Genomic DNA, 18721 nt, shown 5'->3' with positions numbered 1-18721 from the left:
GCGGTGCGTGACATAGATCTACGAACACGTTTGTCAAAAAACATATACTTATCTCGAGATGTTTAGCCCATTCAGAAGTTAAAGCATTAAGAAAAGTGCTTATGCTTATGCTTGTTTGTTCAGTACAGATAATCAGTCGCCTAGATAGCCAAAGTAAGTTTCAGATGTTTACACTATTTTCCGGTCGCAATGTTGGCGTACCACGGAGGTACACCAACATGGCGGCTCCATACTGGGCTCTATAAATTTGTGCAAAATATTTTGACGAATATCTGAGCTTGGGAAAAAAAAAACAGACTTTAAAATTAGAGAAGTGTCATCTTTATTAACCTCCTATAACATCAAATTTCTTGATTTTATCCACTAAATGGTTTTCAAATAATTTTTTATTGTGTCAGGATTGCGTGACAGTGCAAGCCAAGAATTGTTTTGCTGGGGTCAACATATATTAGTTTCTTTCAGCTTAAATGTACAATAATTCACTACATGGGTTTCACTGTTATAAAGACACATAACTCTGTTACAAGAAAATAACGAGAGAATATCGTTTAGTTCGAGATTTTAGCTTTATTATACTTTACGAAGTTTCTCAGAGCGTTTTACTTAGGTGTACTCGAACAGATACATTCGTAAACAAATTCTCTAACCTCTCTGCTCTTGTTGCTCAGAAGTTCTTGAGTTCGTACTGGGATTCTACTTGGTTCACGATCACGTCTAAAAATACGATGACGCTTCTGAAGATGCTTTTCATCAAGTTGAAGAGTTGATAGCCCCGGTTGATGACTCCTTTGGTATAACATGATTCTTGGTAAATCCACTCAAAATGTTCGCTCGTAAATTGATCTCTCGTAAGGCTTGCAGACCGACCTGTTGCGAAAACGCTTAAAAAGTCCTTTAGTGTTGGTCTACCGCGAACGGTGTGTTCGTTTGTATGTGATTTCATCGCCCTAGAAGTCAAGGAATCCGTGCTAACTTTTCACGACGGCAACTTCTCTAGATTCCATGTGCTGTACGCATGCAGGGGTGACGCATGCGCTTGACAGACCAGACGGCGATTGGTGTCTGAAAAACGGAGCCGAAATTTAAACCCAGGCCTCACTGCCTGGGTAAATATGATTTAGTACATAAAAGACCATTATGTAAGCAACTTAAAAAGTTTAGTCTACGTTCGAACTCATGCCTTCTTTGAGCGGCGCAGCGCTTTGCTAAACGGGCATGCAATCGCTGACAAGCAAATTGGGAGCTGGTCACCTTGTGAGTTCGTAATATGATAATACCCGTTATTGATGAAGATATGACCATAAATATCGTGTTACTTTATGATGATAGTGTTCTCCATAGAAGGAAAGCCGGAAATGTTAATTTCAGAAGAGCGTTGCTCAAACAATTATGGAAATTAATTATTAATGGCTTGAAGAGTGAAGAAGAGGGGAAGACCAAATGATGAACGACTGTTGCCATGAAATAAAGAAGTAAGTTAGAAAGAAAGATATATGTAGAGTAACACAATTAATAAAACAACAAACGCAAGAAAATCGGCGCGGCTTGTGTTAGAAAGCGCTAAGAGTTGGAGGGGGGGCAGGGGGTGGGAACCGGGAGAATAGGGGGCGGGAGGCAAGAGAGGAAAGGGCAGGAAGCAGGAGTTCTAAGAAGGAGGGAATCATCTATTTTAAAAGCGTTAAAATGCTTTTAAAAACAAGAACCTAAAATGTTATTTGACTTACATTTAGCCTGTTTTGAGACTTCTGGGCCGGCGGAAAAAACGAAAATTCGCCCTTGGCTAAAAAACTGAGGCTTACTTCCGGGTAAAATTGGAAACCTTTTTACGGTGGTTACGTGATGGGTTATGAAATGCTGTCGCTTAGGCTTTTAAAAGACGTGAGTAGGAGGAGCAAGACGATTGCGCAGCTAAATAACAAGGATGCGTTTTCAGTCTCCTTATTTACAGGAGAGGGGAGCAAGACAGACAAGGGCAAAAGTCGGGAGATAATATAAAGGTACGGGAAGTGGGGGAGCAGGGTACGGGAGGCGGGAGGTTCTGACCCCCATGTCCAATCCCCCCCCCCCCCCCCCCACCGCCTCTAACAACAAGACCACTTCGCCTTCAATATGCATACAACTATGTCATAATCCGTAATTGATTGAAGAATTTATTTTAGTCCTGAGGGTGGAAATAGAGATTTGCTACAAAATTTAGGGAGTTTAAGCCATCCGAAGCTTAGTAACTTCTGGTACAATTTATATTACTATGTTCAGAGTAAAAACACGTGTAAATTAAAACTGGAAAAATTGTTTTTATTCTACTTAGTTTCAACTTCCTCTGCAGGTGCTTTCATCTGAAAAAGCTGTCATTTCTTCAGACGAGGAAATACCTTATTTAGGGTGGTGGTAATTAGGTAGTTTATCGAATACATGCAAAGCAATATGCAAGGTTATTTTGATCAGTAATTGCTGCCGACTGAATGCGGAAAAAACTTAACCGCCTTAGAAACTTTTTCCTATTTCCCTTACCTGTTAAACGCGACAACTGATGTTCTTAAAAAATCTACTGTGGAGGAAATTGGAACAATAAGCTCATTCGATGTTACTCGGCTTTCACTGACTCTTTAAATGCATTTCAATTTCATTTCTTTCATGATCTAACAACTACCAATATTCTGTTATTTTTAATCCATGAGCTAGAACAGGATTGACTGGTAATTCCAAACAACTGACATATCTATCACTTTTGAGTGTAGACATGAATTTTTAAAGGTAAAAACTCGACAGACGGGCAAACTCGAAATTCTAACCCAATAAACTTAACACTGAACCCTTTTAAACCTAAAAATAAATTAACAGTTGCATAAAACTGTTATAATTAAGGGACAACAGGATGTTCTATCAGCCACATATTTTATTCTTAATCCGACGTTAAGCTGCAAGCTGACCAAGGCTTTTTGTCAACTCACGGCGATCTTTACAGCGAATTCAATTTTCTGACCACTAAAGAAGAATGGCGAACATTACTGGAGATGGAAACTTCACAAGCAACTGAACCAAGTACTCAGCTCACCACCAGCGGGCATAATTGAGTTTTTCTCAACTTTGAACATTTTTCTGTCCGTCACCGCATCTCTTGGCAATGTTCTGCTCCTTGTTGCTCTTCATAAAGTCACTTCCATTTATCCCCCGAACAAACTTTTCTTTCGATGTCTGGCGATCACTGATCTTGGAGTTGGCCTTCTTGTGCAACCACTCTATGTAACTGACAGGTTGGCTACTTTCAAAAATATGAATGTGAACGCTCGGCGTTCTATTTCCGATGCAAGATGTGTTTCAAGTTTGATTCTCTGTGGAGTATCCCTCTTGACGTCGGCTGCAATTAGTGTGGACAGACTCCTCGCCGTGTTGTTAGGACTGAGATACAGACATGTCGTAACTTTAAGGCGAGTTGATGTAGTTATCATTTGTGTTTGGTTAGTTGGTGTTTTCCTTGGGTCAATGATCATGTTCAGAGGCGCTATCGCCCTCAAAGCAGCCTCTGCTCTCGTGCCACTTTTGCTGGTAATTTTTATTTACCGTTACACAAGAATCTTCTTCAAACTCCGACATCAAGAAGCCCAAGTACGAGACCACGTCCCTCAACACCAAGCGAACGGAGGAGGGAATTCACTGAACATAGTAAGATACAAAAAGTCCGTTTCATGTGTTTCGTGGGTGCAGTTGGCATTAGTTGCCTGCTATGCCCCTTGGAGCATTGTCTCTGTGCTCCCTGTCAGCGGAATAGAAAATCGTGTGGCACGGCTCGTTGCAGAGACTCTGGTCTACTTTAACTCATCTCTGAACCCGATCCTGTATTGTTGGAAGATCAGAGCAGTGAGACAAGCAGTGAAAGACGCAAGAAGACAGCTTAACTGTTTCAATTTTTTTAAATAATATTTGTATAGACCTAGATTTGCAAAGCACATTAAAACAAGCTAGAAATATGCATAAAGAAAGAGGATTTAAACTCAGTATCTAATTTATTACTCACTCCAATACTTAAAATGATCTTAAAATCCATAGAAACGTTCACATAGCAGTTTCATTAAGCAGATTAGCCTTTTTTGAAGCTTTAGTGTATGCTAAGCCACTGATGGAAAAATTATAATAAACCTACTGGTGCAAATGTCACAGTACTAGTTATATTAGCGCGGAAATAAAACACCACTTTCATTTTACCAAGTTTATTTTCCTTGCAACTGTTTTGTCTTTTTCAAAACAGCAAAAGCAATATTTAGCTCCAGGTGGGGAGGGAAGCATTAATCGGTTTGGGCAAGAACAACTAGTAACAGGCGAAATTTTCTATTTCTTGCATTCTGTCGTCATTTTCCCTGTCCCACTCGTAGTGTTCACGTTCATTCCAAACGCTAGCTTAGTCTACCTTCCAAGCTAGTGGCTCATCAGGATGTCGTTTGTCCACGGTATCTGTAGCTTGAAGCGCTTGGATGATGAGTATTCCTCTTGGATGGGATACCAGTCTATCGCAGGGTTGACTCCTAGCATTTGAATGAATGAACTTAAATACAGTTTCAATATTTACATAGCAGAACAGGAGTACAATAGAAAAAGTGCCCTAAAAGGGAAAATAGTTAAAACTAGTTAAAAACTATTTAAGATTTAATTTTAGTTAGTTGAGGTTCTTCAGTCGGTTTCTGTTTACGACCTTGTTAAAAAACATCCGGGGTGGGGACTCGGACCATTTGATCTGGAAGGCAGTTCATTTCTCATTTGCATTTACTAGGCCACCGCGCCTCCCAAACCCCACCAGTCCCAATCCCCTGGCCATGCAAAGGTTTGAATCAACCAAGTTCTCCTCAGTTTCTCTAAGAATTTTACACTCTATTGCAGTAATTTGCATTAATAATAATAATAGTACTACTACTACTACTACTACTACTACTACTACTACTACTACTACTTCTACTTCTAATAATAATAATAATAATAATAATAATAACAATAAAATATCTTAAGCTAGGAGGCAACCTCACCCTCAGGTAGTTTTCAGGCTAGCTAAAAGTTTTAAAAAGTCTAAAAAAAGTTAGATAGAGATAATAAAATAATAAAATTTGATAAAATAGTTTACACAAGCTTCTGAAATAAATCTAGGCTATTCGCATCCCCTGTAGACTCTGGAAGAGCGTTCTACACATTGAAATTTTTTCCAGACTGCTAGCGCCCGCCCTCGGTTTGAACAGTAATCATCGAATCGCCGCTACCTTGGCAATCACTTAACCAACGAGGGCGAGTTGTCTAATAAATATATCAATGATAAATGTCAAAAAAAATACAACTTTTAGCATAACAATTTTGAGAGAAACACATGTGCGCGATCGTGTTTTTTGCTCGGCAGATGTAAACTACGACAGAAAACGGAAAATTTAAGGGCAATGCACCCTGAAACGTAATGCACCACTGTACTAGCTATGTATTTTTTGAAACAGAATAATGTAGATGTAGATGTCCCAGGAGGAAAATTTACGTTATCTTTAAACAAAGGTCTTGTCTCATAAATGTTATTGCCCACATTAAATGGTTATAGGGGAGAGGGGGGTGAAGGGAAGGGAATGGAGCAGGGCTGATACCTCGTTATCAGTCAAGTGATAGGGAAATGTAGCATATTAGAATAGTTCAGACATGGTTGTCTTCGCTATTGAGAAGTTGCCTGAAAACTGCCAGAAATGACTGAAACACTCTGAAAAGACAGTTTAGGCACTGTTCTATGATTATGATTATTGGGAAAGACATAGAGATTTCCCCTTCATCCCATTACTAGATGTGTAGCTGAGGCCAACGAACTGAAAAAAGGTAGAAACTATCAGAAATACGATTTAGTACCTGAAAGAGAGCACCAATCAAATCTGGAACATGGACCATCCTGGAACATCCCGGAACATCCCGGAACATCGAATAATTAGGCTTGCGGTAATCTATAGATCGTTTTCACGTGATGTCATCACTTTCTAAAATCCAAAACTAAAGAGCCACCAAAGTTTTTATCCTTATCAGGCATAAGAGGCGGTATATTTACATTTGTTTACAATTTTACAGCTCAATAGCGTGCTTCGTTTGGAATCCAGAGAATTTTGAATTTCAGGGTTATGGAGGTGCGTGACACAGGGCTACAATCGAGTTTGTCGATAAATGTATACTTATCTCATGATTTTGAGCCTTTTTAGAAGTAAGAGCGTTATGAAAAGTGCTTATGTAAATGCTTGTTTGATCAGTATTGATAATCAGTCGCCTAGATAGCCAAAGTAAGTTCCAGATGTTACACTATTTTCCGGCCGCCATATTCGTGTACCACGGAGGTACACCAACATGGCGTTTTCATACTGGGCTCTATAAATATCTGCGAAACATTTCGACGAATATCTGAAGTTTGGGGAAACGCACAGGCCTAAAACTTGGAGAAAAGTCTTATTTAGTTATCTTCTATAACATCATAACGTCATAGCTTTTTCCACTGGACGGTTTTCGATTTATTTTTTTATTGCGTGACAGTGAAAACGATCTATTCATTAAATATTTGTAAAGCAATATGCAACCTCATGTGATTAGCCATTTCCGCGGATGGACTAAGGAAGTACTCGTCCGCCTCAAAAACTGTTTTATTTATTACCTTTTTAAGGGTTGTCTCGTTTTATCGCTTACCCCTTATACACATCGATTAAAGGTTTTAATAATTGAGCCCGAAGTACGTGTTTACTTTTAAATCATTCTAAAACCTAATGGTGCAATTAGTTCCATTTTTGTTTTATTGGAGCTTTTATCATTTTTTAATTCGTCTGATGATATTGTAATTTTAAGTAGAGGTGGTTTTCAATTTTAATTACAACTATTGCAAAGCGCCATTGAGCTCTGGAAATGAGCGCTGTATAAATTATTGTATTGTATTGTATTGTATTGCATTGCATTGCATTGCATTGTATTGTATTGTATTGTATTGTATTTTATAACAAAGTTTCCATATAACGCGCGCTCTGATTGGCTGAAACAGCGTGCTTTATCAGAGAACAGAGCACGGGTTGATGACGGTAAGTTGGCTTCCAAAATTTTTTCTTCGGAATTTGACCCAAATTAAACATCCCCTGTGACTCAGACAAACGCAGTGGAAACGAGCTATTTGTCTGCAGTAAATATGGCTCACAGAGACCATTGTTAGCAACAGTAGTGTTAAAACTGTACTAAAATAACAAGTTTTGCTAGATTCCCGCCGACAAAACACATAGCGAAATAAACAAATTCTCAACCTAAACAGTGCTTCGATAAGGACATTATATTTGTTACGAAGGCAGAAATTATACTTAATAAGTAAAACAACGATAGAAAACAATTGAACTGTCTGTTTATGATGAGAAGCTTTATTTTTGTAAAAATACTCAATTGCTTAGACAACACTTACATGCAGTGTAGTAACGCTCGTTCTCCGGTCATCTCAGCGAAGTGAACCGACGAGTGGTCAGTGCAAAGCTTGCTCTGATATTCTCTTCTGTGCTCGGAGTAGAACCAGTGGGAGCCGTTTAGTCTTTCTAACTTTTACGCTAGTTCGGGCAATCTTGCTGCATGCGGCTACAAGCCGTAAATAATTGCAGCTCCTTTCAAATTAAACTCGGCATTTCGCATTTTCATCCGCAAGCTTTGAGTTCCGCGTTTCGTAATTTCCACTGGAAAGGTGCTCGTTTTCATGGGACACAATACGGCCGAATTCCTCTGGACTATAAACCTTTACCTGCCCTTAGATCCGTATTTAAAAATTAACTTAAAAGCGAACTTTGGAGGCATCGTTCTTCTCTCGAAAGCCGCTCAAACTACTTGAAACTGAAAGCTTAGATGAAGTTCAGTTTGTGATTGACAGCTGTCGCTTCGTTAGCCAATCAAATTATCTGAACAATTCTAACAAGGATTGTGATTGGCTTATTTTAGCGTGCTTTATCAGAGAACAGTGCATGGCTGACGCCACTTTTGCTCGTTTAGAAAATAAAGTTTGGTTTGAAAATTCAGCCGAATGCGTGGAGAAATTATCGGATTCTTTATCATAAAACAAATAAAGAAGCCTCGACTGTGCTCTGTTCTGTTGTAAAGCACGCAGGAAGCGGTAGAGCACTCAAGAAGTAGGGAAAAACACTCGACTACGTCTCGTGTTTTCCCCTACACTTCTTTCGTGCTCTACCGCTTCCTGCGTGCTTTACAACAGAACAGAGCACAATCGAGGCTTCTTTATTTGTTAGGTATTGTATTGTATTGTATTGTATTGTATTGTATTGTATTGTATTGTATTGTATTGTATTGTATTGTAGTGTAGTGTAGTGTAGTTTAGTGTAGTGTAGTGTAGTGTAGTGTAGTGTAGTGTAGTGTAGTGTAGTGTAGTGTAGTGTAGTGTAGTGTAGTGTAGTGTAGTGTAGTGTAGTGTAGTGTAGTGTAGTGTAGTGTAGTGTAGTGTAGTGTATTGTATTGGAAATATAGACCTTTAGTACCCAGTCTAACGGACTTAAGAGAGATGTTGGTAGATATACAAATCACAGTCAATAATATTCTATTGGAAAACAAGAAAATCAGCGAAGACGTAAAAGAACTAAAATCCACTGTAAACAAACAGCAAAGTGAGATTGTGGACCTCAAGAAACAACTCACTAAAGCCAGGACACAGTTTGCAGCTACGGAGAAAGAGCTCGACGATGCGAAGAAACGAATAAATGAACAACAAGAGGAAATAGCAGAGCTTTACGACCTCCAAGACCGTTTAGAACAATATACCAGGAAAAACTCTCTTGAATTCCATGGAATTCCAGAAAGCGCGTACAACTCCACAGAAGAGGCCATCCTAAAAGTAGCAGAAGCGCTAGAGGTTCCTGTCAACCCCGATGACATTGAAATTTCCCATAAATTAAATACTCGGGGCAACAAAGCAATAATTGCAAAATTTATTAGTCACAAAGCCAAGACGAATCTCTACAGAGCTAGAGCAAAACTTAAACACGTCAAACTGGCCGACCTCTTCCCCGACTCCTCGAGCTCTTACGCAACGAAAGTACAGTCGACAAGGATCTTCATCAACGAAAACTTAACTTCCTATCGTCGCCGCATCATGTCGAGAGCTAACGAGAAACGTAGAGATGGCGAACTGTTGAGCGCATGGTCGATGGACAGAACAATTTACGTGAAGACTTCGCCGAACGGGAAACCCATCAAAATCATCGAATTAGAGGACCTCGAGAATCAGTAGCCTGCTTTTAGAATTTTTTTGGGAGAGGGGACGGACTCTGTTTGGAACTGTGACTCATCTATTTACCCTACTTGCAAAAAGGTTTAGTTGTTCTCTTTTGTGTTGTTGTGTGTATTTGTCTGTGTGCGTTATCTGGATTGTTTATACTTTAGTGAGTTTTTTGTATTCTTTTTTTCTCGTAATTTAATTCCTTTTTTTCTTTTCTATCGTGTAATATGAATACGGGTAGTTTGCCCAAATTTGACGTCTTATCATTGAACGTTCGGGGAATCAGAGATCAAATCAAGAGGAGGAGTATATTTTCATACCTAAAAGATCAAAAAGCAAACATTTATTTTTTACAAGAAACATATTCAGCACGAGCCGATGAAAATATTTGGAGAAAAGAATGGGGTGGCGAGCTATTTTTCTCACATGGCACCACGCATAGTAAAGGTGTGTGTATTTTAATTAATCCCTTTGTACAACCAAAAGTTGATTATTCTTATGCCGATGACTCGGGCAGAATAGTGCTTATTACAGTCACTCTTAATGGACAAAACTATCACTGTGCAATATTTACGCACCTAATGACCAGGCCAATCAACTCCAATTCACGCAAGAGCTCAACAATTGCATAATCGATAAATCAGAGCTCACCTCGCTAATTGTCGGGGGAGACTGGAATTGTACTTTATCAAAAAAAGATAAGATCGGAGGTGCACCGTGGAAACCGTCCAGTTACCGTAATCTCATTCTGACAACGATGGAAATGTTTGACTTAATGGATATTCAAAGAATGCGACATCCAAAGTTACGCAAATTCACGTACGAATCAAAATCTCTTAAACTTAAATCTAGGATTGACATTTTCTTAATTGCAAAAAATCTCTCTGGGGATGTAAAGAATTCGGAAATTTACCATGCTATCGTACCTGACCATAACGCAATTTATATTTCGCTATCTTGGCCCAACAAACCTCCTCGGGGACCAGGACTCTGGAAATTTAACAACACCCTATTGAATGACATGCAGTATGTGAGTAAGGTTCGTGATACATACGCTCACGCGTGCAGTTATTATAGCCATGTGACGGATAAGAGGCTCTTTTGGGAGTTAATGAAAATGGAAATCAGATCTGCGACTATTTCCTTTTCCAAAAATAAAGCAAAATGTATCAGCAACCGAGAACAGGAATTAAGACGTAGAATAGACCAACTTGATGTTATTATCTGCGATAATTTTTCTTCCCCTTACATCGATGGAGTACTACGGGAGTATGACGGACTGAAAACGGAACTTAAGTCAATTTACGAAGAAAAAGGAAAACAGGCAATGTTTAGAGCAAAATGTCGCTGGATAGAAAATGGTGAACGCCCAACAAAGTATTTTTTCAATCTTGAAAAAAGTAATTACAACAAAAAAACTATCAGTGAACTTCGATTACAAAATGACTCTATTACGCGCAACGAGACACTGATTCTAGAGCAAATTGAAGATTATCATAGAAACCTATATACCTCGGATTTAACCTTTTCTGAAACTGCTTGTGACACATTCACTGAAAATGTTGAATCGCCTAAGCTTTCAGAGGACGTGCAAGGAACCTTGGAGGGTCCACTTACGTACGAAGAATGCAAAAAGATACTAGAAACCTTTCAGAATGATAAAGCACCGGGGGAAGATGGATTTACCGTTGAATTTTATATCTATTTTTTCGATCTTTTAGGAAACGATTTAATAGCAAGTTTTAACGAAGCGCACGAGAAAGGTGAACTCTCCATTTCACAACGAAGGGGAATAATTACTTTAGTTCCGAAAGAAGACTGGTCACTCCTAGATCTTTCAAACTGGAGACCGATTACTTTGCTTAATGTTGATCTTAAAATAGCGGCAAAAGCAATAGCCAGACCCATTGAACCGACACTACCAAACCTGATCCACTCTGACCAAACAGGCTTCGTAAAAGGGAGATACCTTGGGGAAAATATCCGACTTATAAGTGACATAATGGAATATACGAGCCTACAAAACTTACCTGGCATTCTAACCTCCCTAGACTTCCGTAAAGCTTTTGACTCGATTGAATGGCCCTTTATAATGAAAACTCTAGACCATTTTAATTTTGGCAGTGACATCAAGCGCTGGATTAAGACATTCTACACGAACACAGAAAGTGCGGTACAAAACAATGGTTTTATAACCAGTTGGTTTAAACCATCAAAAGGAGTTCGACAAGGTTGCCCACTCTCCCCTTATTTGTTTATTCTTTCTGCAGAGGTACTCTCAAATAAGATACGTCAGGATTCCAACGTGAGAGGAATCAAAGTCTTCGGTAAGGAAATCAAGCTGTCCCAATTCGCTGATGATACAACTCTATTCAATGCGGACATAGAATCTTTAGAAATGGCCTTGAAAATTGTTGGGGATTTCGAACGAATTGCTGGTCTGTCCCTAAATGTAAAGAAAACGAAGGCGCTTTGGTTGGGGAAATGGAAAAGTAATCGAGGTAAGCCTCTGGATTTAAAATGGTTCCACAGCCCGTTAAGATATTGGGGATATATTTTTCGTATAATATTAAGGAGAATAACGAGCTCAACTTCGACAAAAAGATCCAAAAGTTGCAAACTAAGCTGGATATGTGGAGTTCACGGGACTTGACCATATTTGGAAGAGCCATGTTAATTAAAACCTTGGGTATATCGCAACTTATTTATTCGGTCTCTAATCTGGATGTTCCCAAAGGAATTGTGGAAATTGTAAGAACAAAATCTTTTAAGTTCCTCTGGAAAAACAAAAAAGATAAAATAAAAAGATCAGGTGTTTACCAAGATCCAGACAACGGTGGAATACGCATGATCGACTTTGATATTATGTTAAAAGCCCTAAAACTCGCCTGGATCCCGAGACTGTTGCGGACTTCGGACAATAGTAATTGGTGTACTATTCCAGAGCACTATTTCAGAAGAAAGGGAGGGTTAAACTTTCTACTAAGGTGCAACTACGACACAAATTATTCTAAAGATCTCCCGCCCTTCTATAAGAAGATACTAGACTTCTTCAACGAACTAAAAACTCTTTACTCGTATGATCAAAAGCAGGAGTTAGTATTGTTTAATAACAAAGATATATTGGTGAACGGGAAACCCATCTTCCTTAGTGAATGGTTTAAAAAGGGTATTTTATCAATTAATGACCTATTGAATGAAAGTGGCAATTTTTTAACATTCCGCGAGTTTTGTGATAAATATTCCTGTGAATCCAATTTTTTACAGTATCATCAAGTTGTTAGTGCTATTCCGGAACGCTTAAGGTCTCTAGCCAAGTGCTCCGACATCATCAACAAATCATTTTTTACCGGAAATGATAATATCTTTTCCCTCAACGAATCGACACAAATTAATCTGCACAAGGCTAAGTCAAAGGACTTTTATAATTTGCTTAACGTCAAGATTCACACCGAAAATCAAACGGGCCCTAAACGTTGGAGCGAAAAACTCTCTTTAAAAAGGGACGTGTGGACTAAGATCTTTAAATCACTAAAAAATATTTGTAAGGAAACTAACCTCAAAGAGTTTCAATTTAAATTAATCCATAGAACGATAGTAACTAAGAGAGAATTATTCAGATTTGGTATTAAGGCGGACGATGAATGTCTATACTGCGGAGATAAAGATTCAATTGAGCACTCTTTTATCGAATGTATGTTTACCAAATTGTTTACCCAAAAAGTCTTGAACTGGTTCAACCAAGTGAATGCGTGTCAAATTTCTCCTACCACAGAGGAGACCTTGTTCGGTATTACTGCAAGCTCTCACGACATAGCAATAATACGGAAATTCAACTACACCACCTTATTTATGCGCCATTATATTTATTCAAGCAAGTTAAATAGCCTGGCCATCTCCATTCAGGATTTTATCAGTAAGCTACACATTAAATACAATCTTGAAACTTTGTCTTAATTAAATGTTTAAGTGAGAAGTACCCCTCCCTCCTCAAAGTCAATATACAGTATAACGTATTGTAAGTAACTGTATGTACAGCAAGTAATGTAAGTAGAGTATTATATTGTTAGCAGTGTAAGTAGCCCGTATTGCAAGTAATTGTATTTTCTGTAAGGAACTGTATTGAGTATTGTATTGGCAGCATAAGTGACCCGTATTGTAAGTAACGTAAGTAAGTATTGTAGAACTGTGTTTTGTAAATTAAAATTATTAAAAAAAAAAAAATAATAATAATAATAATTAATCAGGTGATATATAGAAATTCTCGCGCTTTCATTGGTCGAGACCGACGTCATATTCCACTATAATCACCTCCGTCTAATTTTCAAAATGGCCGCCTCGCGCTTTGTCAATGTCTATGAAGAAGAAATTAATACAACTGAACTTCCGGCTGCGACCACCTCTCCTCAGCGACCAGCTTTCCAAAAAACCAAAAGTTTCCAAGTCAAATCACTATATTTGGAACCTCTTGTAAGCGACCACCTCTCGTAAGCGACCGGGACCACTTTTAGAGCTAAAAGTTTGAAATTGTCTTCTGTTTTTTAACCTCCCGTAAGCCACCACTTGACAGATAATAGAGCGAAAATTGTATAATAAGGTGTTGTTACATTATCGCATTCCTGGGTTGTACAAGACACGGAGATTTCTCAATGGGAAGTATCGGATTTTATTCTCGAAATTGACTTTTCACGTGAATAAAACATTAAAACATGGGGTAATTCTCTGAAGTTACCATATGCTAATGAGGCAAAATTTTGACCCATTATGGTCTAAGCTCTCGTACGCGACCAGCTCCCGTAGGTGCCTAGGGGAGGTTCGACTATATAAGGAAAGAAAATGCTGGTTCACATGTTATCTTTGAAAAGTGTCATTCCGTTCGGAGTGACACTTTTCAAAGGCAAGATGTGAAAATTGTGCTAAATATAACAAAGAAACCTTTTAAATTCCCGTGAAAATGTCGCTTATGTCGATATGCATAAGCAAATCAAAACAACCATTAAATTTTCGCAACACTTTGGTTGTTTACTCTATTCATTTAACAGAATGGTTTCAACAACAAACCGAGTTTGCCACTGACTTTGAGAGGAAGAGTCATATAAAACGAGCAAAAGCTCCTTTTATATTTGAAATTCGAACATAACAAACGCTTCAAACACTCTCATCCCGATCTACTTTGTTTCCGTTCGCAGAAAATCTGATTTCGCATGAATATTGAACAGAAAAAAAAAAAAAAAAAAAAATAGCGCTTAAATGCTCGTTATTTATGTTTTCCCGGGCTTGTTTCTACTTCTATGGTATGGGTTACATCTTGTAAATTAAAATCTAAAAGAAAAGATTCCGGCATCTTTCGAATCGTTAACGGAAGTCTGATTCAACATCGCTTGAACTGAACTGCGATAAAACTTCCTATAGCCCTTTCTTATACGTATAAACACTCGCCACGTCCGCCATATTTCTTTGCAATGTATTTAAACCAATCAGCCTGTTTGTATGAATAGGCCAATCAGCAAGGGTGTTAGTTCAGCCTTACCCAGAGTATTCTCCCGCCCGCCATTTTGAAAAGTGGGAAAGGCCCTGGGGACGAGGTTGGCCCGCTCATTGAACAAGTCATATAATAATACCCGTTTTTGATTTAAGATATGGCAATGAAAATATAAGAAATATACTGTTCAGATATCATTATACAACATATCGCATATACATGTTGTAGGTCTAGAAAGCGCTACCGCGCGACGTCACAGTTTAAATGCACAAGTTTAATCATGCTGGGCGTAAGCACGAGAGAAACAAAAGTGATCGTGGGTGTGTGTGATTCAACTGAAAAAGTAAACGAGACAAAATATTTAAGTACAAAATATAACGACAGAAAAAAAAACTGGCAACGAAGCAAAGTAAACTTACAAAATTGTGACGACTCGAATTCTAGAATTTGTACTTCAGGGCTCACAATTGCAACAGTGAAGCAGCTAAGGAAAACGCGGTAGAAACCTGCAGATCGAACTTTCAGTGCTAACAAGCACTGGCGAAAATGAAAACACAAAACTACGCATAATGAAGAACGCTTAGTACTACAGAGTGGGTTGCATAATTTCCAGGGGGTCACGGAAAAACGTGACACCCAAAAGCAAAGTAACTTCTAGTCGATACACATGTGGTTCGCTATCAAAAGACATTTACGACCGCGTGACATGATGATATTGTTCCCCATAGAGGGAAATAAAATTTACAGAAGAGCGTTGCTCAAACAATTATGAAAGTAATCATTAAAGGGTTTGAAAGAAGAGGGAAGAAAAGGGGAAGACCAAATGATGACTGACTGTTACCGTGAAATAAAGAAATAAGTTAGATAGAAAGCTAGCGTATCACAGTTAGCAACACAACAAACACAACAACATCGGCGTGGCTTTTACTAGAAAGTGCTAACAACAAGAACAAGTCGCCTTAAAAATACGTGCTAATTGAAAAAAAAATTGACGAAAAATTTCGTTTCAGTTCAGAGGGTAGAATTAAAGATTTGTTCCAAATCTAGGGAGGTTTAGGTCATGCAAACTTCTGGTACAGTTTATATTACCTTGCAACTGTGGAACGTTTCAGAGTAAAATACATGTAAACTGATTTATACATATATATATATATTTTACTAACAGATAACTTCCTCTGCAGGTGCTTTCAGCTGAAAAAGATGTCACTTCTTTAGACGAGGAATGCCCTATTCATGCTGGTGCTAATAAGCTGGTTTATTAAATATTTGTAAAGCAATATCCATAGCTATGTGAAGAGTAATTGCTACCAACCGAATGAGGAAAAAACTCCTACCTGTTCCATACGTGCTCTTCAAAAAGCGGTAAAAAAGATTGCTATTGACGACTCAAAACTGACCATATTTTAACTGTTAGTTATGTAAGATAATGCTGCACAATATGCAGGATATCGTTTTCCTTTTATTCTAACTTGCATTTATGTATGTATTTCTTCTCTTACGATAATAATATCGTCTTTAATGTAAATATTAACTTATGTCATACTTAACATGCGGCCAACGCCAACTTATATCTGCACGACGGTGACCAACTCGAAAGCTCATTGGCTACTTTGGTCACTGTACACAACTAAATATTGTTTCTTCTAGTCAATTTCTATTTGTATTTTTTTTTCTGTATTATTGTAAACCATCTTGTGTCATGTTAAGTTGTTTTCTGTAAACAGTGTGCAATAATAAAAACTGAAACTGAAACTTACTCATTATACGCAGCAATAAAAGCTTTGAATAATTAAGCTTTGAGTGTATGTTATAGAAAAGTTGGCAAATTTGGCAAAGCGATAAACTATTTTCAGCCGCTGCTTGAGGCTTTAATCGAACATACGCTCGTGAACCAACTGAACCCACCTCACTATTTGTGTTAATGATTCTATCTGGCTTTCGTTCTTCACAATTCCAATTCTTTCATGCATAATCTAACAGCTCGCAATTCTCTTTTACTATATTCATAATTTACGAGTATACTGAGAATAAACAAGACTTCTTAGTGTTAAAAAAGAAACTAGACAGATGGGCCAATGTGTAACAGATCAAAGCACCTGCAGAGGAAGTAAAACCTAGGTAAGATTAACGCGCAACATGCATCGGTATAGGAGCCTTAAAATGTAAAACTTCATGAACAGTCACTTAAAACAGCTACAAATAGGGACAATGGGATGTGTTATCAGCGACATATGAAATTATCATATCAATCAGACGTTAAGCTACCAGCTGACCAAAGTATTTTGTCGACTAACAGCGAATTCAATTTTCTGATCACCCAAAAACAATGCCGAACATTACTGGAGATGGAAACTTCCCACTTTTTCACAAGGTATTCAGTGCACCACCAGAAGTGCTGTCATTTTCAGCTTTGAACATCTTCCTATCCATCACCGCATCTCTAGGCAATGCTCTGATCCTGATTGCTCTTCATAAAGTCTCTTCTATTTATCCTCCGACGAAACTTTTCTTGCGATGTCTAGCGGTCACTGATCTCTGCGTTGGTCTTCTTGTACAACCATTCTATGCAACATTCCTCCTGTCTGGTATAAGAGAGGTGAGCAAGAACGTTGTTAACGTTTTAAGTTGGATTTTGTGTGGAGTATCCCTCTTGACGTCGGCCGCAATAAGTGTGGACAGACTTCTCGCCCTGTTGTTACGACTGAGATACAGACATGTCGTAACTTTGAAGCGAGTTCGTGTATTTATAATTTGTTTTTGGGTAATTGGTGCTTCCCTTGGATCGATCCGATGGTGGAGGGAGGATATCACCTTCATGTTAGCCTCTATAGTCTTGACACTTTCTCTATTAACTTCGATTTTCTGTTACACAACAATCTTCTTCAGACTACGACATCAACAAGTCCAAGTACAAAACCATGTCCTACAAGGACAAGCGAACGGAGGAGGGATTCCACTCAACATCGCAAGATTCAAAAAGACAGTTTCTAGTGTTTTGTGGGTACAGTTGGCTTTAGTTGTCTGCTATGTTCCTTTTGGCATTTTGGTTGTGCTAAATTTAAACGGAATAGGAAGTGATGTGTCTTTACTAGTCACAAATACTCTAGTTTTCTTAAACTCATCTCTAAACCCGATCCTGTATTGTTGGAAGATTAGAGAGGTCAAGCAAGTAGTGAAAGACACAATAAGACAGCTTTACTGTTTTTAAGAAATTAGCTAAAATTAGCTGTAAAGGTCGATATCTAACCCTAGCCCAAAGAAAAATGATACAGTGTAAAAATAGCATAGAGCAGATTTAAAATGGCTAAATTCACTTCTTGTATGATAGTCTCACTAATAGGGTGGTGGCTTTTACTGCTAACGATTAATATCTTGGCTTTCTTAAGGCCAACGACCGGTTTATTCACTTTCCGTACGGTTAAAAGAAATCTTAGAAACAAATTACCATTGTTTTAAGCAGTTAAAAATTAATTTCAATCAGTAGAAAAGTGAGAAATCTATTTCGATTATTGAGGACCATTCCGGGATGGAGAAAGGGTACTATAATAAGAATTCGTAACTAATGTAGTCACTTCTGAGTCTGCCGTCTTTTCCCAGTACTATCAAACCACAAGACACTGATGACACAAAAAGTCTTACATGACAAGACATAGGCATGAAACTTTCTCTTTTTGGCTAAAAAGTTTTACGGTTAACATTTTGATGGACCGTTAACGGTTAAAATTTTCCAATTTCTACGCTTAACGGTTTACGTTTTGGCCTGTTTAACAGCTAACGGTTAACCCCATTGGAATTGAGACCCTCTTGTACTGCTCACAATTGCCTTCATAGTTCAAATCCAAAGAAACGTTATAACGGCAAAGCAGTTAAGCTCTGTTTAAGAGCTAAACTGCTCTTAAAGAGAGAGTAGAAGAACAACAAAGTAGTAGAAGAAAGCCAATCTCTCAGCATTAAGATGAAGGGTAAGACGGCTGATCTCCCTTTTTTTGGATAGGCCTTAT

General features: G+C 38.3%; 2 protein-coding genes and 1 pseudogene across 2 annotated transcripts; all 3 read left to right on the top strand.

Annotated features, from left to right (window-relative positions):
• Positions 1–2926: 2926 nt before the first annotated feature.
• Positions 2927–4141, top strand: LOC110048409 (adenosine receptor A3-like; annotated as a pseudogene).
• Positions 4142–8502: 4361 nt separating this feature from the next.
• Positions 8503–9250, top strand: LOC149097123 (uncharacterized). Its single transcript, XM_089279834.1, has one exon. The coding sequence runs from the start codon at positions 8525–8527 to the stop codon at positions 9248–9250; it is 726 nt and encodes a 241-aa protein (XP_089135960.1). The 5' UTR covers positions 8503–8524.
• A 7098-nt stretch (positions 9251–16348) lies between these two features.
• LOC149097122 (histamine H2 receptor-like) lies at positions 16349–17984 on the top strand. The gene has a single exon (XM_089280208.1). The coding sequence runs from the start codon at positions 17047–17049 to the stop codon at positions 17926–17928; it is 882 nt and encodes a 293-aa protein (XP_089136334.1). The 5' UTR covers positions 16349–17046; the 3' UTR covers positions 17929–17984.
• Positions 17985–18721: the final 737 nt, after the last annotated feature.

This window comes from Orbicella faveolata, unplaced genomic scaffold (genome assembly GCF_042242905.1).
Source record: "Orbicella faveolata isolate gen_17 unplaced genomic scaffold, um_ofav_v1 contig_47, whole genome shotgun sequence".
Classification (NCBI taxonomy): domain Eukaryota; kingdom Metazoa; phylum Cnidaria; class Anthozoa; order Scleractinia; family Merulinidae; genus Orbicella; species Orbicella faveolata.
This window is presented reverse-complemented; position numbering and strand designations above follow the sequence as displayed.

Coding starts and splice junctions, on each gene's coding strand:
- LOC149097123 (XM_089279834.1), top strand. CDS start 8,525: ATGTTGGTAGATATACAAATCACAGTCAATAATATTCTATTGGAAAAC.
- LOC149097122 (XM_089280208.1), top strand. CDS start 17,047: ATGCCGAACATTACTGGAGATGGAAACTTCCCACTTTTTCACAAGGTA.